Source organism: Pogona vitticeps, chromosome 1 (genome assembly GCF_051106095.1).
Source record: "Pogona vitticeps strain Pit_001003342236 chromosome 1, PviZW2.1, whole genome shotgun sequence".
Lineage (NCBI taxonomy): Eukaryota > Metazoa > Chordata > Lepidosauria > Squamata > Agamidae > Pogona > Pogona vitticeps.
The window spans coordinates 347,424,490-347,448,517 of NC_135783.1; the positions used below are offsets into that span (position 1 = coordinate 347,424,490).

Genomic DNA, 24,028 nt, shown 5'->3' on the forward strand with positions numbered 1-24,028 from the left:
TCCTGCCAAAGAGGAGTTCTTGTTTCCAAGTAGGTGAGTGTTTCGACAGAGTCTGGAGACAATGGAGTATTTTTAGAACACTAGGATAGCAAATTCAGCCTTTTATTTGAGCCAGACAATGCAGCCCAATAGAAGCTACTCAGAGGAGGTGGATAAAAATCCAGATTGAATACAGAGATAGCTCTTGGTAGGAGAGCTCAGATGATTCTTCCCAAGAGAGCCAGCTCCAAAAAAAACAGAGTTTACTTTTGCAAACGCCGCAAGGGGATAAAGAATGCTTGCTAAATTCGTTATTATCATCAGTTTGGGTAGTCTCTGTTGGAATTTTCAAGAGGCTTACTGTCCTTTAGGCAAACACCAGCAAAACAGGTGCTGATTTTTCTTGTCAAGATCTCCATAATGTGTGCAAACTGTCTCTGTGCAAAAAGAAAAAAAAACTAGTCTTCTTTGAGAAGCAAAGCATGTGCGCAAGCATGCTCAGAAACACACACAGCAAGCACAGGAGGACTGGCTAGTTAATTAAAAAGACACCAAAGATCCCAAGGACGGTCCTTTGAAGTCCATGCAACAAAGCAGCAGGTGTTGTCATTTTGTGCAATATGGATTATTTGGATAAAAAGGTAAAGGTAAAGGTTCCCCTTGACATTTAGTCCAGTCGTGTCCGACTCTAGTGGGCGGTGCTCATCCCGTTTTCAAGCCGTAGAGCCAGCGTTTGTCCGTAGACAGTTCCATTGTCACGTGGCCAGCTTGACTAGGGAATGCCGTTTTACCTTCCCACTGAGGTGGTACCTATTTATCTACTCGCATTTGCATGCTTTTGAACTGGTAGGTTGAAGAGGAGCTGGGACAAAGCGATGGGAGCTCACTCCGTCGCGTGGATTTGATCTTACGGTTGCTGGTCTTCTGACCCTGCAGCACAGGCTTCTGCAGTTTAGCCCACAGTGCCACCACGTCCCTTACATTTGTGCAAATTTGTTTAGTTTGTGTGTGGGGGGGAAACACCCTTTCTTGTTCACTCTCTTCACTTGGAACTGTCACAAAATGCTTTGCCTACCTATAGGGTTAGGAGAATAATCTGGCCACAACTTGGGCTTTGCATGTGTGATCAGATCCCATCGTTTCAAAGCAGGCAGCAGAAGGAAGAGGAGAAGCTGCTACCGCTGCCACTGCAGCTCCTGTTCTAAGCCACAGAGGACATGTGAGGCTCTATAATCACCCATGCAGTTGTGTAGATGCTATTTAGAGAAGGCACATATCTGAGCCACTGGACCACATGCTGCCAGGTGAGTGAGTGGTCAGAGTAGTTTTGGGAAATCAAAACCATGGGCACAGTAGTTGACATTGTGCAAACACGTCAAAAATGGAGGTGGAACAGTTGGCTGCTAGGCTTACAGAGAGACCAGCACCATTTAAAGGCTCCTGCACTTGGGACTGCCAAGCAAGGATACCTCTTCACGCATGCATGAGAGTAAAAGACTGCAACAGCATATACATCTTGCATGAAAATGTATGACAACTCAAGGTTGCTCACTGGGGCAGTGGCTTTCTTCCTGAGAGGCAGAGAACACAGTAAAGAGAGTGGGCTTCCAGTGGCTTTGGTCTGGGGGGTTAGCAAAATCTGTGCATCAGTAGTTTCTATGGCTGCAATAACAGCAGCACCAAGGTGGGGGGCGTAAGGTCTTCCTTCCTAGCTTGTTGACATGGGAGATTTCAGAATTTTTATTTCAACAAAGCAGCATGGATCCAGTCTCCACTTCATTGAGCCCTAATGCCTGCCTCCTCTGGCTGACAGCTACTCTCAGAAAGATCTTGCTCAGATGTCCTTCCCAGCTCTGCTGATTAAAATCCATCCAACTCAGGGCTGGAGAATGTGCCAGCCTCAGATGTTACTGGGACTGCAGCTCTCCTAAGCCCCTACTAGCCTAGTCAATGGTGAAGGATAACTGGTGCAGCAGTTCATCAGCCTCTGGAAGGCCACAGTGGACCTGACCTTGATTTAACTGGAAATGTCAGGAAGCGAACCTGGGGAGCTTTCTGAATGCAGAGTTCGCCCTCGGCTACTGCATTATGGATGCCCTGATGTAGAGAAGCAATGAGAGGATAGTGTTTGGAACAGGATAATACAGCAAAGAGGTCAGGCTGCAAAGAGGCAGAAGGCGGATCCCTGCCACAATAAGTAACACCCTTTTGCTAGTTAATTCTCACCGTATAGGCTAGATTTTCAGATTTTTTTTTACTTTTGCAAGCTAGCACATTTCACAGTCACTGACAATCAAAGGGATGGGGGAGGAGAAGTGTTTGCAGCTTCAGAGCCTTTTAGAAAAAGAATCACTTCCCCATCTTCTTCACAGCCATCACCCCAGAACCCCCCACCTCTCAATTCTGACAGGCAAAACTGTTCTGCTAGGATTACGGCCTGAACTGGATTGACAGAAGCCACCTTCTACCGGGCAGTAAAAGCCTCTAATGTGCTTTAAAAGGCATGCTTGCACTGTCTAGGACCACACACATTTAGACTAGTTTAATGATATGATTTTCCATCACCACTAAATCTGGGATGCAGCTTGCAAGCCGTGAAGGGATTGTCACTCATGGGAGCCCTGAAAACAACCATCCTGATAGCTCCTGAATGAAAATTAGGGTTTTTTTGGGGGGAGGGGAGGCCTACATGTCCTCTAGAGTAATTTGGCCATATTTTCATCCCCCTCCATCCTCCCCCAAAGCCTGTTTTAGACCCAAGGTGAGTTTTTTTCCCCCAAATTGGAAGTGACTTTTGATCACACTGCCTTTCTGAAGCACAAACACCCCAAGAAATCCCAGGACATGGTGAGATCAATTTCCCCTTCCCCCCCACCCCCGGGGGCAGAAGGAACAGTTTAAATCAATTTTCAAAAAATAGATATATATGTGAGGTTAATGGCTGCAGAGGGCTCAGAAATGTTTGGGGAGCAGGGTCCACCCTGCAGGGTCTGAGGTGGGGGCAAGGAAGACTTTGGATCTTTGAATGTTTCAACCCCACTCCCCCACCCCAATTGTTCAAGAGATTGCAGTTTGTGGCAATGCTATTATTTAATCACTCTGTGTAATAGCCACAGTACCCAATCTTCATTAAGAAGCAGAATATGACCATTAAACTATTTGCTGTCTATAAAGCAAGCATGCCAACGTAGGGCTAGTATTCACCAGCTCAAGCGACACATCTGACCCACCTGAGTTCAAGAAAAGGCTTCAAAACCCTTTAGCTAGTCTGCATCATCCAGTTATTCCTTAACCATCAAATGCTCTTCAGGACACCTGTGGATGACCAATCCCGCTCTGTGACATCAGAAAAGCTAAGCCAATGGAAACCAGAGAAATCAAGGACCACCAACTGCACTGTGAAAAGTCTGCATAGAAGCTGGAGGTCGAAGCAGAATTGGGGAAATGTGAAGAATCCAAAGGGAAAAAAGAGGTTTATGGCTTTAACCCCATAAAACCCTAGACAGCTGAGGGCACTACATTAATAATAACAAATTTAAAAGCATTCAAACATGAACTATCATTGCAAAATACCTTGGACGAGACCACTTCTGAGTGGTCACCTGAAATGGTCTAGGACACAACTCCCATAGCTTAAAGGCTATGGGAAAAAAAAGCACCAACATCAAGTGCTGTGATGCTTTTGCATTAAAACCAAAGGCAATCATCTCCAATTAGAACCCCCAGAGAATCAAAACATACTGTTATTTAAGGACAACCGTTTCACCTTACCTCTGGACTCCAGGCTGACGAGCTGTCAGTGACGTCAATCCCTTCAAACCCTTGATTGCTAAAGGCCGTCTCCATTTCTAAACTCCCTTCTGTTTCTTGCCGGCTGAGGCTTGGCGTTGCACTGACCTCCATTCCCGGGTCTCTGGGTTGCCCAGACTCCCTGCTCTCTGACGCAGTCCTTGAGTCGAGGGATAGATGGTCATCTTCATGAAAAGAGAGGTTATCTTGGTAACTCAGTTGGCTGAATCCATCCAAATCTAGCACGTTTGAAGAGAGAGAAAACATTTCGGGGAAGGATTAATTCCAGCTATTCCTTCTTCCTGAATATGCATGTTTTTGCACATACACTTTAATCCACTGCAGTTCAAGTTCTGGAAAGGATAACCACACATAAGAGACATCTGAAGCATTAAGCATGAAATAAAAATGTACTAAACAGAAACATCCCATTCTACCTGCACTGAGAGGAATAGCCCAAACTACTCCTTTTGCCAGAATCTGGAGGACCTCTTCACTCATTTATTATTTTCACCATAAACCTAATATTGTTATTGTGACATATATGAAAATTTGTGAGTAAAAGAGAAACATTTTTATTCTTTCTCAATACCAGAGCCTCTGTCTGAATCTACTGACACTATTGCTCATTGAGGTAAAACTAACAAGGGTAAGGTGTGGTATATCTGAGGGAGACCTGTAACTATTTAATAATCCACTCTGTAGGCCCCTATCTGGATTTTTTTCTCTCCACTATATAGCTGGAGGTTTTAAGCCAACAATTTACACACTCTGCCAATATAAAATCCTATTTCTCAAAGCTAGTCTGTTGCCAGCTTGGTGCCCTCTATGTGTCTAGACTACAGGTCCCATCAAATCTTCCACCATGGCCTATGGGAGGGTACCAACCTGAAGAAAGCTGCTATAAATAACTATTGCATCATGAAACAACATCCCTCTACTAGATAAAATGTAGTAAAAATAAAGACATGAAAGAAAAGCATGAAGACAGCAAAAAACAAAAGAACAAAAAACAGAACACAAAGAAACTATTGAAAGAGTTCTCTGTACAAAACTATGAAGTGATGTTGAGACACTTATGAACTTTTGTAAGGTTTTTCTAGAGCACTCAGTTTTACAAGCGACAAGTCTCTGTGAAGGCAATGCAAATTCTGAATAAAATAGTAGATTTGCTTAAATAGTTAAACACGCCAGAAAACCTTCAAGTGATGCGTACTGTAAAAAAAATAAAACACGGAATGATATGCATAAAAGAAAACAAGACATATTAGAAACACGAAACTAGAAGGGGAAAAAACGAGGGATGCCAAGAAAGGGCTTTCTATGTAGCAGGGTTTTTAAGTGCCTTTAAAATGCGGAGAGGGAGGTGTAGCTCGGTGTAGCTCGGCCAGAAGTTGGTTCCAGACTACTGGCACCACAGCAAAGAAGGCCCTGTTTCTGGTGGACGATCTCCTGACCTCTTTTGGAGTGGCTACTTGGAGGAGCATTGCCTGAGTGGATCTCGTGGAGTGGGCAGATGACCTTGGGGAAAGACATTCCGACAGGTAACGTGATGCAAACTGTGAAGGACATTGCCCTACCTAAAATTACTGTGAATCCTGTAGAACAATTCTGAGCATCCTTCTGCCATGCACAGGATTGTATGGGGTGGACCCTATTGAACTGTCATAGCAGGGGTTTTTTTCCTCTTCTTGCTATTAGCTGTTTATCAATAGTGTTTTGACAGAGAGAGGAACTACTGCAGCTAAACGCCTTAAATACAGAGATACTTAAGGGTTTCTTGAGACCACCCAGGCGGAACCTGTGCAACCCACGAGAAAATGTATGCGCCCATGGGAATCCTGGCTCCAGTCCTAGTTATACCTCTCACAGCGTCATGCATTCCTCGTTTGCGGTAGAGCTGGTGCATTTTTCACTAATTCTGCCATTTCTTCCAAAGTAAAAGAGACAGGTATCTCCCTTTCCCAGGCTGTATGAAACTCTCATAACAAACCACCTCTCCTTTTCTGTTCCACGCTGAATTGTACCTTCGCATTCAGAAGCCTCCGAACTGAACTCTTCATGATTCGACAGCAAGCGGTTGAATTTCGGTCTGCGTTCCAAACCTGCTTGGGTTCCTTTTTCGGAAACTCCGGAACGAAAACTCTGTGAACGTGAGACGGAGATCTCAAACTGCTTGATCACCTCATCGTCACTGTCAGAGGATGTTGTAAGTTCTTCGTCCTCCCCGTAGCTGTTCACTGGGGGAAAAGATACACAAAAGGAGTGTTTGACCTCTCATGGAGGATAAACCATGTCTCAAGAAAGTCAAGGAATGGTTTTCGGAAGGAAAAACAGCGAGCCCGGCACAAACTGGGTCTTTCCCTTTCCATCTCTCCTGACGTTCTGTCTTCTTCTTGGTGGTCTCTTCATGGAAATCAACAGAAACAATTCCTTTCTTCCTCTCTTTTTCTCCTAATTTGTTATCTCAAATCCATCAACCCCCACCCGCCATTTCCATCCATGTACACATTTTTGTGGTCAAACGTTGTACTTCTTGCGATTCACTTGCTTTATTTTAAGCTATTGCGGAAGTGGCCTTCGAAAATCTTAGGCATTAAAACAGTTGACACCTTTCTGCCCACGCGGCCCTGATCCTGAAGGGAAAGAAAGAGGAAGTAGCAGAGAATGTTTAGTGTCTGAGTCGGGAGCCTAGTTTTCAGCCGAAATGAGAAATAAATAGTTAACAGTAAATTGAACACAAACTCAGGCTTGTTTCTTGCTTCTTGCAAGCCAGTCATGACAGACAGACAGGCCAGCAGGCGAGACAGACATGCAGGCTATTAAGTCTGGCATTTGTCACGGCCATATAAATATTGAAGTTTTCAAATAAGTTTTTAAAAGTGCAATAAGTTTTTTAAGGATGCAATAAGCTTCTGGAGGAATAGTGGCGAATGACGGCTTCTTAATAATGTCACGAAATGTCAACTAATCTATAATCTATGTTATATCTGGTGATAATTACAAATAAGCAAAGTTGTGTTTCCATCCTCTGCCCTGGTAAGAAATAAATATGCTTGAACGCTATTCTTGAGTTTATTAACAATGACATGGTTAAAACAGCGATGTAGTTATTTTTGTTTTTATATCTTCCAGTAAACAGAGCCATGTAATCAGTCCACTCCAATCGACTTTGAAAAGGGCTTGTGCCTTTGACCCGCATTGTTAACACACACAAAAAGCCATCTGACTGTTCACAACAATACTCCCTGAGTGTAGCAATCTAGCTAACAGGCCAAAGGTACAAGTGCTCTTGAAAAATCATCACTGAAGGAGTATTAGCTCCACATCTCTAGAGGCAGAGGCAGGAGAGACTGGCCGCCATATGGTTGGATTTATTTATTCATTAAAAACATTCACCCATCACTTCTCAACCCATTAGGGCACCAAAGACCAACAACAGAAAGAGAAACGTGTTCTCGAAAAACAGACAAAAGACAGTTCTTTGAAACCAATTTGTAAAGACACCATTCTTGAAGAACACTCTAAAAATCAGGTTTATAGATTCCCCCCCCCAAAAAAAGCTCACAAGAATAATACAGGCTCAGCTGCCCAAGAAACATGCAAGAGCAATGGAGCTAACCTGACTTCCAATGGGATTGAGTTCCATAGTTGAGCTGATGCTACAGAGAAAGCCCAACCGCTTGCCCAACCTGCACTTGAGATACCAACAGGTTGTCCGGGCAGTCTTTCATATATTCTGCGCCCAAGGGGTTTGTTGTATATTGAATTGAGTGTGGAAGCAGACTGGAAAACAGCGCAATTGGTTCAAGAGATAGGATATCTAAAGTGTACACCAGACTAGCTGCCACATTCTGCACCAGTTGTAACTTTCAAACATATCAACAATAGTCTCATATTGAGCAGGTCTAATGTTTCATAAAAGAGCTCATTCTAGCTTTGCTGGCAATGGAAGGAAAGCACAGAACAGGATCTGTAAGGCAGTCTTCTCTGACTCTGCAGCCATTCCGCATCTTGACCATCCCATCACCGCCACCAACTTGGATGCGAAGGATTGTTGTCCAAGATGCTTGAGAGAAGGTGGTGTAAGTAAATGACCTGGCTGGGCTCTCTTGTTGCTAGAATCTGACTCCTTACCTCCATCTGCCACCAAGACAGCATGATTAGCTGATGGAAATGCAAAGCAAACAGCGCCACTCAGAAAACTCACCTAAAGATCAGGTAAATGTTAACCCAATAAAGTGGTTTTCATAGGCAAGGTTTTACCTTTTTTTTAAAGTACTGTACTTTTAAATGGTTTAAATAGTTCATTATTTAAAATTTTACAAATATGATTCTGTTTAATATTATGGTTTATAGTATTCTAATTGTGTTTCTCTTTTAAATATTTTATAAGCTGCTTTGAGTCCATTTATTGGGACAAAAGTGGAATAAAAATAAAATGAATGAATGAATGAATGAATGAATATTTGAAGTGTCACCATCCTACTGAGCACCAGGGACACATTTTTCCTTTAAAAAAACAAAGGAAAGAACACGGAAAAAGAGGCTCTTACTTTTCCACTCTCTTTAATCAAAAGTGTCCTTCACCCAAATGGCCTAGGGAAAATTTTCTCGTCTCACCTGTGCCATCATCCCCTTCCTGGCCATGTTGAACCTGCTCTTTTCCCTTCTTTTTCCTTTTCTTGCCACTGCCCCTGGGTACTTTAAGGGTTTTATAATTTTTTTTACTATAATTTTTTCACTGGCATAACAAAAGCCAGAACCTGGGAGGGGGGAACAAAAATCCAATTCTTAGAGGAAACTTGTGCTTCCCCGAAGCCTCTGGTTAATGTGATTTCCCAATTGAATGAGGTTTTTATTTCCTCTCTGGCCTTGTTGTTTTTTATAATTTGTATTCTTTTTCAATGGGAATAGGATTGAGTTGATGTTAAAAAAAAAACAAGAGTAAGGTATTTATTTCATCAGTACCCATGCTCGTTGGGGTTTGGGTTTAATGACAATACAGTGGTGCCTCGCTAGACAGTTACCCTGCATGACAGTTTTTTCGCTAGACATTGACTTTTTGCAATCGCTATACTGATTCGCAAAACAGTGATTCCTATGGGGGAATTTCGCTGGACAATTTTTGGTCCCTGCTTCGCAAACCGATTTTCGCTAGACGACGATTTTGACAGCTCCCTCCGCGCTCGCAAAACAGGTGTTTTCGGGACCTAAGCTTCACAAGACAGCAATTTAAACAGCTGATCGGCAGTTCGCAAAGCGGCCTTTCTATGGCCAATCTTCGCTAGACAACGACGATTTTTCCCCATTGGAACGCATTAAACAGGTTTCAATGCATTCCAGTGGGGAAATGCTTTTCGCTAGACAATGATTTAGCTAAACAGCGATTTCAGTGGAATGGATTATCATCGTCTAGCGGGGCACCACTGTAGTTTTTTATTAAAAAGTCACTTCTGACTTATGGCAACCCTTTCCTGGGTTTTCCAGGTAGGGAATACTCAGAAGTCGTTTACCCTTCCCTTCTTCTAGGGATGCCCTGGGATTATGCAGCTCACCCAAGGCCACACAGGCTGGCTTTTCTGGATTGCGTGGTGGGGAACTGAACCCCCAAACTCTGGCTCTGCAAGCAGAGACCTATAGAAGTCTAAAAGTAACTTTTCCAAGTTCCAGCTCCTAACCTAACCTTTTGCCCATCCTAGACAATACTGCTGCGCTCCACTTGACAACCCTGTTAAAGTGTGAGTTGTAACGCTTCCCAAATTGTGACTAGGTGTGTTTGTGGGGGAAATCTGCCTTCATGTCATTGCTGAACAAAGTAGTTTTATAGCTGGTTCGATTAAGAAAATAGCTTCGTTTTACGTAGGTACCCAGATAAGTACTGGAAAGGGGACAGCTCCTTAAGAATTTCAGCATTTAGCGTAAGATTTTTATAAATAGAAAAATTCCTCCCCATGAAAAAAGCAAGCCCTCAAAACGAGACAGAGCCCCGTTTCCCTTTGCACGTATTTTGGACTCCACGGAAATCTGCTCACAGAACTGCCGTCTTCATCCTCAACAGTAAACAGTATAAAACAGGAACACACATGACAGCTGATGCATTCCCAGGCTCACATGCTTTCTCCCTCCCGCCCACATACGGGCACAACACACACGTACACACCAACTGTCCTTCACACCCACTACTCCCTCACCTCATTCCCATGAGTCTCCAAAGGGAAGCTTCCTCCTGTTCTGTTTCCCTCGGTACAGATGGCCGGGAAAATGGAAATGTGCCACTGCTCTCTTTTTATACCAATTAGCAGGAAGGATGGCATTAGAACATCTGTTCCTTCCTGCAATTCATCAGGGGGTTTTTTTTGGGGGGGGGAGTCTAGATTTACTCGTCAACAGAAGAAGTTTCAAGGCCAGGACTCACCCCTAACGTAAGAGCTATGGGTTGAGATTTACACACAAGAGGTCCCAAACCCAGTAGGAGGTACCATCCATGTGGTGAGATGCCGTGCCCATGTTACACAGCTAGGAGTGCACTGGCCTAAGTTCTACAGTTGAAAGGCCAGTGGTGCATCGAAAGCAGGGATGATGGGGCCAGAGCAGGGCCCATGATATCACCTGACACTCCGCTCAGGCTTCCCTGTTTCTTCTGTGCCTGGCAATTGGAACTCTCCCAACAGCTGGGAGAGAAAATGATTTTCCAAGGAACGGTATACAGTGGTGCCCCACTAGACGATTACCTCGCAAAACGGTTTATTCGCTAGATAATAAGTTTTTGCAATTGATATAGCGCTTTGCAAAACGGTTTTCCTATGGTCGATTTTCGCAAAACGACGATTTTTCCCCATTGGAACACATTAAATGCATTCCAATGGGGAACCGCATTTCGCAAGACGATGTTTTCGCAAAACAGCGATTTTCGCAAAACAAATTAACATCATCTTGCGGGGCACCACTGTATTGTTGCAAACTGTCCCTGCTGCAGCATGAAGTATTTAAAGGTGCTTTGGTCCTAAATGGGCAATTAAAATCAATTAATGGTTGTTGTAGGGTTTTTTGGGTTCACACCGATGAGATGGTATGGAAGTCAAAATAATAATAAATAAATAATGCTCCCATGTCTCTCCTTTACCACAATCCATAATGAGAAGTTGTGAATACTAGTAATGATATGTATCACAGAAATGGCTTCAATCCGATAAAAATATGTGTTTCGTTATGAACACTGCATAGTTTCATGACCCCACTTACAACTTTTTCACCACACCGGGGGGTCTATTACCCTCCCCCGCATTTGGCAACAAGTATTTTAAAGATTTCCCATAACGATCAGGCAGCAACATTTCCTGAACGAATATTCTCCTAGCTACATCCCTCCCTCTCTCAGAGCTAAATCATAAATCACAATGTTGATCACAAGATCAGCTCTGATGGCTCCCATTTTACAGATGAGAAAAACCAAGTCTCAAGTAAAGCAGCTCACCTAAATCCATGCAACAAGTCATCCACTGGATTACACTCTCTCCTAACCAACACATCTTTCATTCCTTAGATTTGGTTTTGTTGCAGAATGCAAAACTTAAAATTAGAATTACTATGGGAAGAAAAGCAAAAAAAAACAAAAAACCAGAATGTGCTGCTTATATACCACCCCACAGCGCTTAAAACACTCTCTGGGTGGTTTACAATTTATTTATACTGGCTATATATTCACCTCTCCCAGTGATCTGAGCACTCAATTTATCACTCCAGAAGGCTGGATGTCAGAGTCAACCTTGAACCGGCTACCTGAGTCCCTCAGAACAGAAACTCCAGTCATGAGCAGAGGCTTGACTGCAGTACTGCAGTTTAATCACTGAGCCACGAGGAAAGGGTGTTGGGTACTATGTTTAAGGTAAAGGACCATCAAATATCCAACACACTATACATTTGGCTTTTCAAAGCGGCTTCCTTCATGTACATTTCTAGAACAATGAAGAAAAAAACGGTAAGAAAAAAAATGAGTATGAAAGGGAGATTAAATACTTTGTGTTGAACTTCTTTCTCACACTCCCACACAACAGCTATTAATACGGTCCCCTGGAAAATGATAGAGCTTTTCCAGCTTGGGCCATGCTGTATTCCTAGAGTATAAATCAGCACGTAAGACATCTAAGTGACAGAACAAGGCGTCAAGATATGTAAAGCATTCACATGGGTGTACGGATCAAGGAAGGAAACACCGGGCGTGCCTTGTTCCAAGACAGCTTTTTAATTTTTTCACAAGCTTGGCACAGTACAAAAAAAATGTGTAACAGAATATACAAAACTCCAGAGTATAGCTGCGGATCCGTCAAATAATAGGCCCAGAGAATAAAATATGTGCCCTGAAGCACAGATCTTGTTCATACGGAAACAGATTGGCTTCCTGTCAAGTCCCGGACATTCTGCACCCATGAATTCCTGACTGTTGGCTATGCTGGCTAAACTACCAGGGCTTTCCTCACATGCTTATAACAAGGGTGGTTTGCAAAAGAGGCCCAAATTTGAAAGGATTTTATTTGAAAGGATTTTATTTATTTCAGACCACTTGAACTCTGCATATGCCCAATGTATGTTGAGATACTACGGAAAGGTAGTTCTAGAAACAGTTGAGGGCAAAGGATCTCTGATATATAACCTGCACAGTATTACCAAAATCATCATCATCATCATCATCATCATCATCATCATCATCATCATCGTCATCGTCATCGTCATCGTCATCGTCATCATCATGATGTGCTATCAGGTAGATTCTGATTTATGGAGACCCTTTCCAGGGTTTTCCAGGTAGAGAATACTCAGAAGTGGTTTCCCCTTCCCTCCCTCTAGGGGGAGCCTTGGACTGTGCAGCTTGCCCAAGGCTACCCAGGCTGGCTCTTCTCCCAGGAGGGACCGCGGAGAAATCGAACTCCCAACCCCTGGCTCCACAGCCAAGCATCTAAACTAGAGATGGGCACGAACCTCGGTTCGAAGGTTTGTGCTGGTTCATACATGCAGCACTATAGGTGCTGTGTGTTCCATTTCCTTGCTTTCCAAGTCTGGATCCCCCACTCACCAGCCGTCATGTGCTCCTCTCCTCTTCCTCCTCCTCCTCCTTAGCTATTCAACCAGTCTCCGGGAGCAGGACAGGCTTCCCTGCCCTGCCTCCTTCGCCGATCACCCACTCAGACAAGGAGGCAGGAGAGCAAAACCATGCTCCAGACGGGGACTGGTCAAACAGCCGAAGAGGTGGAGAAGAGCGTGCTTCAACTGACGAGAGGGCCATGGGCCGGGGAGGTGAGCAAAGGGAGCATGTGGCACCTGTGGTGCCATGCATACCAACCAGCACGAACCTCCGAATCGAGGTTCGTGCCCATCCCTAACCTAAACCACTGATCTACACAGTTAATCTTCAGAACAGTACATAACAGAACTGATACAGATTTCTAACATACCCGTTGGCAGTTGAATGTATTCGCGGAGGCTTTCACGGCCAGGATCTAATGGTTGTTGTGGGTTTTAGGGGCTCTTTGGCCATGTTCTGAAGGGTTCCTTCAGAACACGGCCAAAGAGCCCGAAAAACCCACAGCAACCATGTTGGCAGTTGTCTTAATCCCCATCTTCCAAAAGTCGTGACTATAACAATAGTGACCAACCTTATAGGATTGGTGTATACATTAACCACGTAATGTACCCAAAGGTCATTCTATGTTTAGTACAAAGAAGGAAAAATAAAAATCTAGGTAACTCCACTAGATCTTTGGGAATATCTATCCAGATTTTCTTTAGTTCCATTTGGTGAAGCCATGCAATTCCAGCCATGCAGCTAGCTGTTGCTTTTCGTGAGCAGAGCCTCTGTTTCATCTGCATCTTTGAACTATCTGGCATCAGTCCCATCGCTCTCTAAAATGTTCATCCAATGTTTGGCTCTGTTTTGCACAAATTACTGAAGCAAGGCAGAGAAAAGGCTCACCATTTATATATATATGTATGTGTATGTCGTGCCATTTACAATACTAACACCACACATTTCTGTATGATACACATGTACTAATGACACATGTTGGCTACAAAACAGAGAGCTAGGGATACACAAATAAGGTCTAGCCAGAAGAAACGATTTACAAATAGCAAAGAAACTGTGGAAACCTCCAGAAAATGGCCAAACAGCCCAAAAAAACTACAACCATCGGATCTTGGCTGTGAAAGCCTTCAAGAATACGATTTACAAATACATTTTGTAAAACATTTGCCTAAGGCCAAAACAATACTAAGGTCACAAGAAACAGAAAATATCTTTCTGAAGTGATAAACAATATCTGATTATGGTATCATAAGCTTGCCTCACTCTGCACTTTGCAGATTAACTTCTACAGTGGTGCCTCGCATTATGATGTTAATTCGTTCCGTAAAACGATTTTTAAAAGCCCATAGAAATGCATTAAAACCCGATTAATGCATTCCTATGGCCTTGAAACTCAATGTCCAGCGAAGATCCTCCATAGCATGGCCATTTTTGCTGCCCGTGCAGCAAGCAATCCGTCCCATAAAAAACACCGGGCGGCCATTTTTTTACCCGGCGGCCATTTCGAAACTGCCAATCAGCTGTGCGAAAATCTTTGTTTTGCGATAATCGGTTAGCGAAGCAGGTAACAGATCATCGCAAAGCGAAAAAATCCCATAGGAAACATAGTTTTGCAATCGCTTTTGCAATCGCAAAAATGTCTTCGTTATGCGATTTCTTCGTTAAACGAAGCGCTTGTCTTGCGAGGCACCACTGTATTTGTTTTCTTGTTGGTTATCAGGAAATAAATACCGTCTTAATTTAAAGTCTAACTGCTCAAGCATGGCACGCTGAAGGAATTAGGTGCTTGGGGAAAAATATATAGCAGGAAGTACACTCTTCCCTTCATGTGAAATTTGACCCCCTCAGCCTAATCCACTTCTATTATCCCATAAAGATGGGATGCCCAAACTAGCAAAAACTTGAAGCATAGACTTATGCAGCTGCCTCATACAAAGTTGTGCTAATGCTCCATTTGTTCCAGTTCTGCCTGCTTTGCCTGGTATGAGTTTCTCAAGTTTGCAGTACCTCTGCCCTGTTAAGTAAGATCATTGCAACTGGAAATGATGTAGGAATATCTCTACTATTAACGAGTGAAGGACTTTCCCCTTCAAACTTTCCCCTTCAAACTGGGAAAATATATTTGGACTTAGGTAGAATTAGTTTCACAAACAATCACATCCCAGGGTAAACTGGAAAAATAATTCTATAAAAGGTGATTCTACATAAAGAAATTCTATATAAAGAATTCAAATTCACTCCCCTTTATTGTATTGATTCAATAAAGGAAAGCCTTTATTGTTTGTTTGTAAGACCTGAGCTTATCAGTTAACAACTTTTCCAGCTGCGGAGATGAAAGTATGGGAAGTCATTCCATTCCTTTCAAACTCCCTCCTGCCAATCCCAAGGCCCTGTTTGATTCCTAGAGTGGGTGAGGAAGACATGGATATCATACTAGTGATGGCTTCTTGGTGTCCAGACACGGTCCCCATCCTGAACTACACATCTCGTTAGCATTTTCCTGGCAGAGAGTCAAAGGCAAGGCAAAATCACTCCGGTACCTGGCCATTCATTTGTATTTAGAGTAGCCTTTCCCAGCTATTGTGTAGACAGAGACACATGAAAGGCATCAGCTTGGGGAAGGCTGCCAAACAGAGCAGATCCAACCTGTAGCTTTGTTGGCTTGCCACCTGGGACAGCTCTAAAAACAACAAAAACAGCAAAGCGACAAAAACCAGCAATACCAGGAACAGTGTATATATTACATCAATATTTAACAGACACAGTGGTGCCTCGCTTGACAACGTTAATTCATTCCAGCGAAATCGCAGTAGAGCGAAAGCCCATTGAAACGCATTGAAAACCGTTCAATGCATTCCAATGGGCGAAATACCTGCTCATCCAGCGAAGATCGTCCATACAGCGGCCATTTTCTGGCGCCTGTAATGCGAATCCATCCCTAACAGCGGGGAGCCATTTTCTACAGCTGGTGGTCATTTTGAAACCCAACGATCAGCTGTTTGCTGATCGTCGTAAAGTGAAAAATCAGTTCCCGAAGCAGGGAACCGATCAACGGTTAAGCGAAATTCCCCCATCTAAACATCGTTTTGCAATCGCAAAAGCAATCGCAAAAACTTCAATGTTAAGCAGATTCGTCGTCAAGCAGGGTCCTCATCCAGTGGGGCACCACTGTACTTATATTTTTCTTTGAAACTTGTATATGTTATTTTTGAATAATCATAAACCATTAAGTCAATTTTGACTTATGGCGACCCTTTTCAGAATTTTCTAGGTAGAGAGTCCTTGGAAGTGGTTTACCATTCCCTTCTTCTAGGGCTGCTCTGGGACTGTGCAGCTTGCCCAAGGCCACCCAGGGTGGCTCTTCTCCCAGGAGGCGCAGGGGGGAACTGAATTCCCAACCTCGGGCCCTGCAGTCCAAACCACTGAGCTATCCAGCCAGCTCTAGATAGAGGACAGATGCGCACAGAACCATGGATGAATGGTTTGAGTCCCTAGACCAGCTCTTGACCATGCGTGACATGAAGTCACTGTGCTTTGTGTCTACTTTCCACTGACCAGCTATCAGTGGCAAGTCACGTTTGAGAATATAGATTTTTTTAAAAGCAGTTGAAGAAGTGTTTTAGACATCTGGAGGCGGGGAGGGGGAGGCTCTCCATTGAAACAGAAACATTCTGAAAGGCTGCAGAACCTGCTTTTTTAAGAGCTTGGCCTGGTAGAGGAAAAGATAAAGTTAGACTGAGCAAGGTCAAGGTGCTCCCAAACGATCCCACTTCTCTACAAACGTTGCACTTGCTTTCACTCCGCATTTCCATGCCTCCTTTCCAGAAGCCACTAAAAGATCTCTCTTCCTGAGAACCTTCATCATCAAACACTGGTTTTCCTGTTGCTTCTCTCCCTCCCTTTCCTCCCTCCCCACCATGCCAAAAAGGAAACACATGTGCACACAAGTCTAGTCTATGCTGGAATAAGAAAATAAGGGTTCTTTGCTTCTAAATCATCAGCAATTACGAGACGGAGGATCTATTTTCTTCCGGTACTTTACTATTAGCAAAAGGGCTCTTCTGTGATCTGACAGAAGTGCTTCTATAGCAACAAAAAGCATTCAAGTGCTGTTCTTGTTTCGTGCCAATTTATCGTTAAAAGCTCCTATTATATATTGGGGAGAAGGGTGGGAGACAGTGCATTAAGAATAAATACAGTCAAGAAAGCCGCGTTCGGAAAGAAGAAGAAACAAAATAAAAAGAGGGCACGGTGCTTTACTAAAGCCAAAAAGGCAATGGGACAATTGTTTCTAATTTCGAGGAGGAAAACCACATTTATTCCTTATTACATCTCCCGCCACCCTTCGCAAGAATGTCACTCAGCACGCCCATCTGTTCACTTGGCTTTCTTTCAAACCTAACAACAAGAAGATAACGCATTCTCCTTACCGCCCCCCCCACCACAATCATTTTCACTCCGATATTAATTGCCAAGGCTCACCAAGCCATGTTCTCCTGAGCTCTTCATATGTTTTCTGTCAGGGAGAGGATCAGAAGAGAGGCGAGAGCAAGGAGGCATCAGCATGTGATGCAAGCAAAACCTAACAGTTCTGAGAGTAAAACCCCTGCATACAAGGGGCAGAAAGCAATGCAGTTATGTATTCATTATGCAATTTTGTTTTTCTAATTTCAGGACCCACCAAGGGCTGTATTTACCCAGGCAGAGATCTGAGTTTGATCCTGGCGGACTCAAGTAGCTGGCTCAAGGTTGACTCAACCTTCCATCCTACAAAAATGAGTCTGCAAAATGAGTTCCCAACTCACTGGGGCAGAAAGTGTTCCTTGATTAACTGTGTTGGAAACCACCCAGAGAGTCAAAACAACGAGAAGAAATATGTCCATTTCCCTTTCTCTCACACTCAGTTTTGTTGTTGTTGCTGCTGCTGCTGTTGTTTAAATCTCTTTTCATCAAAGTTATAAAGAAATTTTAAAATCTTGGAAAGTTCGTATTGGGGGGGGGGAACCACAACAGCACAAAAATTTCATCCACACTCACGCCTAAGGAAAACAGCATCTTGTGGGAAGATCTTCAGCACAGCTACAAAACTGTGAATAAAATGTTTAAGTCTCACTGCACGCATGCATGTACTTTGCCCATTATTTTTATTCTCCTCCAACCTAGATACTGCTTTAAAAAAAAAATCAAACATGTTTCAAGTTTTCATCCCATTTGGCTTTAATGGGATAGCGATCTTGTGAATAAACTGGTTTAACACAACTTCTCTCTTTCCAGTTAACATAGTCAGCTATAGTTCTGCAATGATGGCTGGACTGAGCTAGAGGCTGGAAGTTTGATTCTTCGCTGTGTCTCCTGGACAGCCAGCCTATGTAGCTTTGGGCAAGCTGAAGATGACAGAACAGGAGCTGATTATGTTAACTAATCTTTGTTTGACTGAGGTGGTTGCCAGCAAAACCCAAATTAGAACCAAGAACGTAGTACTGTTCACTCCAGTGTGTAACACAACAAGTGGAGAATGAATGCAATGGTTCATCCAAACGTTCACTCTTGCGGAACTAAACATACACTCTCTAGCTATCTACTTACAAATGTTTTCACATCACCTTTCTCCTTATTTACTAGAATCTGCATGTGAGGCATTTATATGCAGGCATGCAAAGGAAGAAGGGACTGTGTACTGCAGTAGTTAGATCTTCCTCTACCCCTGTATTCTTATTCTTAGTGGGGGATTTTAGTGGGTGGGGAGTGTTTGGGGATTTTTTATGTGTGTGCATGTGGGTCTGGCCTCTGGGTGTCTTGTGTGAATTTCGTTGTATGGGTATACTATGTACAGTATATACTTACAATGACAATAAATTTATTTGATATCTCACAGGTATGCTATAGGAATGAAACAATTTTGAACGCCTTGGAAGAAAAGCGAGCTATAAACAAGGCCAATAGCTTTTTGAAAATAATAGTGATAAAGCATTGCTCTTTAGTTACGATTAGTAATATCTCATGAGTGTTACACTGTGGTAAAAGTGCTCCTCTGGGACCAGGCGCAATTTATCTCTGTGACAGAAACGCATTCAGTAAACTTGGGCGAGGCATTCTCTCTAAACATGGTCTAGGGTTATTGCAATGATTTAAAGAGGAGGAGGCAGAGAGGGAAATATATCCCCTTGACCTTAATCAAGGAAAAGTAGGAAATACATATAACAAATAAAATTAAGTAACTGATGTTCTTTATTATTCAAACACACACACACACACAAACACACACACTGGGATGACCAAAAATAAGTGCAATTTTAGATTTGCTGCCTTTCATGTTGTACCTCAAAGCTTTTTTTTTTAAAGTAATCGTACTTTACAAACAGAGAGAAGCGTCTAAACATTGATTCAGACTGGAAGAGAAATGGCTGGTCAATTGCCTCAAGTAAGTTTTTTTTTTAAAAAAGGAGAGTCTTGATAATAGATTTGAATAAAGGGAGAGGGGCTTTGCTAAAAAAAAAAAAAAAGGCAGAAGAGGTGGGCAGTCCTGCCACTACCAGCACGAGGGCAAGTTGGAGAGGCAGAAAAAACAGCACAGAAGAACAAAAGGAGGTTGACCTCGGACACCCGGATGTGCTCTGAAAAGACCAGTTAAGCGCAGAGAGGTTTTTTTCCAGCTTCGCTAATTGCACTTTCAAGTAAATAACCATGCGAAATGACAAATATTTGCACTGCTTAAGTAGAACCTGTATTTAAGCTCAGAATCCTAGAAGTTAATTTCTCGTACATGTCCAATGAAATGTTCCATGAAATTCAGTCTTGTTCTCTGTCTCACTTTGCGCCGCACAAACCTCTGACACATCTCGTTTGCATCTCTTCTTGCAATTCGGAAGATATTTTTTTCAATTCTTCTGTTGTAAAACGAGTCCACGTTGAGAAATGGCAGGAATACCAGGGTGCATTTCTCATCGGGCGCATGGAGAGGCAAGTGGTTGTGCAGTATCTTTAACATTCTGAGATTCCTGATACCATGAAACAAGCTTCCCCTTTTTGATTTTGCAGGCATGGAACAGCAGCAGAAGACCAGAAGATGCTTCCTCAGTTGAAAGCTCAAGGAAATGACAGTTCATTCACAACAGTATCGAAATTTGATACCCACATTTCAGTACTTGGAACCCTACGGTACTTCCATGACAGGTAAAATGCTTACATGTAATATACTGTACATTTAAGTCTGTGGCATCAAAAAATGGGTCACTGGCTGAAACCTAGAGGCAAGTTGCATTTAGAGTAGTCCCATTGAACAAACAGAAATTCAATTCAAAGGACCTACTCTTGATGTGACATACTGCTGGATTTCAGCCACTGAGTCTAAGAGATTAAACACATCATGAAATATGTCCCTTATAAAAGCACTCAACATTCCAGGACAGTGTGCGCCAAGCAGCTTATGCAAGGTGGATAGTCTCTCCACAAAAACAGTGACAATTAGAGGTATTGGCAAAATTCTCTAAAGAAAAACTCGGGGGGGGCAGTGGGGGTTTGTAAAGCCCATCAAAAAAGGGGCGAAAGTATTTCAGAACTCCTCAACTCAAACCCAAAACCAAGATACAGTGGTGCCTCGCTAGACAGTCACCCCACATGACAGTTTTTTCGCTAGACATTGACTTTTTGCAATCGCTATAGTGATTCACAAAACAGTGATTCCTATGGGGAAATTTCGCTGGACAATGTTTGGTCCCTGCTTCGCAAACCGATTTTCACTAGATGACGATTTTGACAGCTCCCTCCACGTTCGCAAAACAGGTGTTTTCGGGACCTAAGCTTCGCAAGCCAGCAATTTAAACAGCTGATCAGCAGTTCGCAAAGCGGCTTTCCTATGGCCGATCTTCACTAGACAACGACGATTCTTCCCCATTGGAATGCATTAAACAGGTTTCAATGCATTCCAATGGGGAAATGCTTTTTGCTAGACAATGATTTCGCTAAACAGCGATTTCAGTGGAACGGATTATCATCGTCTAGCGAGGCACCACTGTAAGGGGAAAGAACTGCCAGGTTCCCCTATGAAATGCAGTGCAGAAATCTTAAAAGTGTCACAAAGAACGACAGGGGATGTTTAATTTCTGCAGCAGGAGAATTTTCCAAGTTCCCATGTCCAAAGTAGCAGATTAAGAACCCTGTACAGTGGGGTCTCTAATTAAGAACGTCCCTACATAAGAACAATCCAACTTAAGAACAGCTCCATTTGCTAAATTTTGCTTCTACTTGAGAACAGAAATCCAAGATAAGAACAGGAAAAAAAAAACTTTCCTGCTCTTTTTTTTGACCTTAGGTCATCTTAGGTTAAAAAAAATCTCCCCCTAGTGGTAGAGTACGTATTAACCAGCTTTGCATTAGTTCCTATGGCAATTAATGCTTCAATGTACGAACGCACCTCTACATAACAAAAAAAACAGCCAGAACGGATTAATTGGTTTTCAGTCCATTCCTCTGGGAAATTTTGCTTCAACTTAAGAACGTTTCAACTTAAGAACACCATTCCAAAACATATTAGGTTCTTAAGTAGAGGTTCCACTGTAGTTTCTATGGACGGAAAAGAGCAGATACGGATTAAATGGTTTTCAATGCATTCCTATGGGAAATGCAGTTTCAACATAAGAACTTTTCAACTTGAGAACCACCTTCCAATACGGATTAAGTTCTTAAGTAGAGACCTCACTGTATTATGTTTAACATGGGGAAATTAAGGCGTTGAAAATCCTGATTTTTACAAGACGTAAGCTTGGCTCAGAAAAGTGATCTGAGATGGAATGGACTCCCTTTATACATAGCAGATTGTTTCCAGTGTAACACAAGACAAGCCTCTAAGCGTTTGTTCAAATCTCTGGTAGCAGTCCTCAGAACCAGGGCATGTAATGGGGTCTGAGGACAAAGTCAGATAGCTAGTGCCATTTTTATGTCTGTTGCTTAAAACTGAATACACAAGAGCCCACCTGGAAACTGGTGACACACATTCCAACCGCCAAGAGATCATCTACCCACGCTAGAGGAGAGATGTGTAGGAAAATATTGTTGCAAGTCACAAAGGTCTGCTTCAACTGGCTCATGCAATCTCTCTTTAAAAATATTCTACTTTGAGAGACCTTTAACTTTAGCTCATCCAAATAAGGTGCACAGAGATCTATTTGTGCGAGCATGGGAACAGACTGTGTATCTTAATATAGGGTGATTCTCCACTCCCCTATACCCAGTTTTCTGGATCAACTGTTTTTCTTGGTATTCATAATGTGAAATGCATTCCTCTTGTACCAAATATATTGGTGCAAACAGATGCACTCAGAGGAGCAGGAACAAAGCTGCTCCAACTAAGACCCACAATCAGCAGTGAATTATTACTATCAGCTTTTGCCCTGTGCAAAAGAGAGACTTGGTAGTAAGCATGTAGTTGGGGATGTTGTACTCATCCCATTCAAAGACTGATTATCAAAATTACTATACAGTGGTGCCTCGCAAGACGGGTGCTCCGTTTAACGACGAATCCACATTACGACGAGGTTTTTGCAATCACAAAAGCGATCGCAAAACAACGTTTTTGATAGGGGGATTTCACTCCACGATGATCGGTTCCCTGTTTCGGGAACCGATTTTCGCTTCCCGACGATCAAAACAGCTGATGGTCAGGTTTTCAAAATGGCTGCCGGGTGCTCAAAATGGCTCCCTACTTTGTTTAGGAGCCAGTTTTCACTGCACAGGCACCCGAAAATGGCCGCCCCTATGGAAGATCTTCGCTGGATAGTGAGTTCTTAGCCGATTGGACCGCATTAACTAGGTTTTGATGCGTTTCAATGGCTTTTTTATTTTCGCTTTACGACGTTTTCATTCTACAGCGATTTCGCTGGAACGAATTAATGTCGTAATGCGAGGCACCACTGTATAGGGAAGGTGGATGGCAGTAAAAGGTGGAGGTAAACATAGAGTTCACTCTGAAGACAGGATTGCCTCCTACCCTATAACAGTTCATAAACACAAAGTGGCCCATATCCTGATGTCATGGTATAATGCATTTTCCTGCTTCTAACGAAGAAAGAAACACACCAGGTAACAACAAGTCACGGAGTGAAGCTTGACACAGGCTTCACATTTAAGGCAGCAGTCCCATTTTTCATGCCAAGACAGTTCGAAAAATTGCTGCCAGAATTACATAAACTTACCATCCCAGCTGTGTGAACAGTTCTTACTCTTTGAGGAAGGAAGGTGCTCCTCTTCCTCAGGGATGGTGGGGAGAGCTTCTGTAAGCTGGTGGCCCTTGTAACTTTGGTTGGCTCCATAAGATGCCAACAAATCATCATCTTCAGAATGTGCATCCAAGGGGAGGCCACCTTTTTTCCAGCTCAGCTCTGAAGCACAGGAAGACTCCAATGAAGCAGGGTCATGCTCAGATGATGAGAAGGGATAAGATTCCTCACTGTCCTGGCTAGAGGTGCTTTCATCATCTGAAGCTTCAGAATAACGCTCGTAAGACTCACTCCAGTCTCCTGAGTCCTCATCCTCTTCTTCAACTGTAGAGCGTTCTGCTCGGCTTCCCAAACTGGTCAAAGAAGAAGCCAAAGAGTCCCCTGCTTCCTGGAGAGCTTCATAGACCCGCGACATCCAGGAGGAAAGCGGCTGGAAGAAGTTTGCAACATCCTGAGAAGCCATGGTTTTACACACACCACGAGCAAGGAATCTGTCTTTTACAATCTCCTGTTGTTCATCGTTGCCAGCATGCCAGACTCAGGTGCCTATGGGCTACAGAGTAAGGATTGCAAAAGATTACTCCAAAGACCCTGTTCTATTTAAGGGTCTTTTTTTTAGGCCCTAAAATTATCCACCTGAGAAAAGCAGTGCATAGAGGGAAGGGACAGAATGCACCATCATCGCAACAGAAAAGAGAGAGAGAAAGCTTACACCAAAGTTTGCAGTAGAAACACAGATTCACCAAAGTGAAAGCAAAAGCAAATGTCAACATTGATCATAATTATTTCAATGGAAAGAGCTGAAGCACAGTGGTTCAACATCTGTTTTTCATGCAATGGAGCAATGGTCCCCAACCTTGGGCCTCCAGATGTTCTTGGACTACAGTTCCCAGAAGCCTTCACCACTGCCTCTGCTGCCCAGGATTTTTGGGAGTTGAAGTCCAAGAACATCTGGAGGCCCAAG

At 43.1% G+C, this 24,028-nt stretch overlaps 1 protein-coding gene across 1 annotated transcript in view; it reads right to left on the reverse strand.

The window, feature by feature from the left end:
* SYT16 (synaptotagmin 16) overlaps positions 1-24,028 on the reverse strand; it is a 99,115-nt gene that overhangs the window by 17,978 nt on the left and 57,109 nt on the right. The window contains exons 3-4 of the mRNA XM_072986799.2: positions 5,796-6,008; positions 3,751-4,007 (exon numbers count right to left, since the gene is read on the reverse strand). Of these exons, the coding sequence (XP_072842900.2) occupies positions 3,751-4,007; positions 5,796-6,008 (470 nt within the window). The remainder of the gene's footprint in view (positions 1-3,750; positions 4,008-5,795; positions 6,009-24,028) is intronic.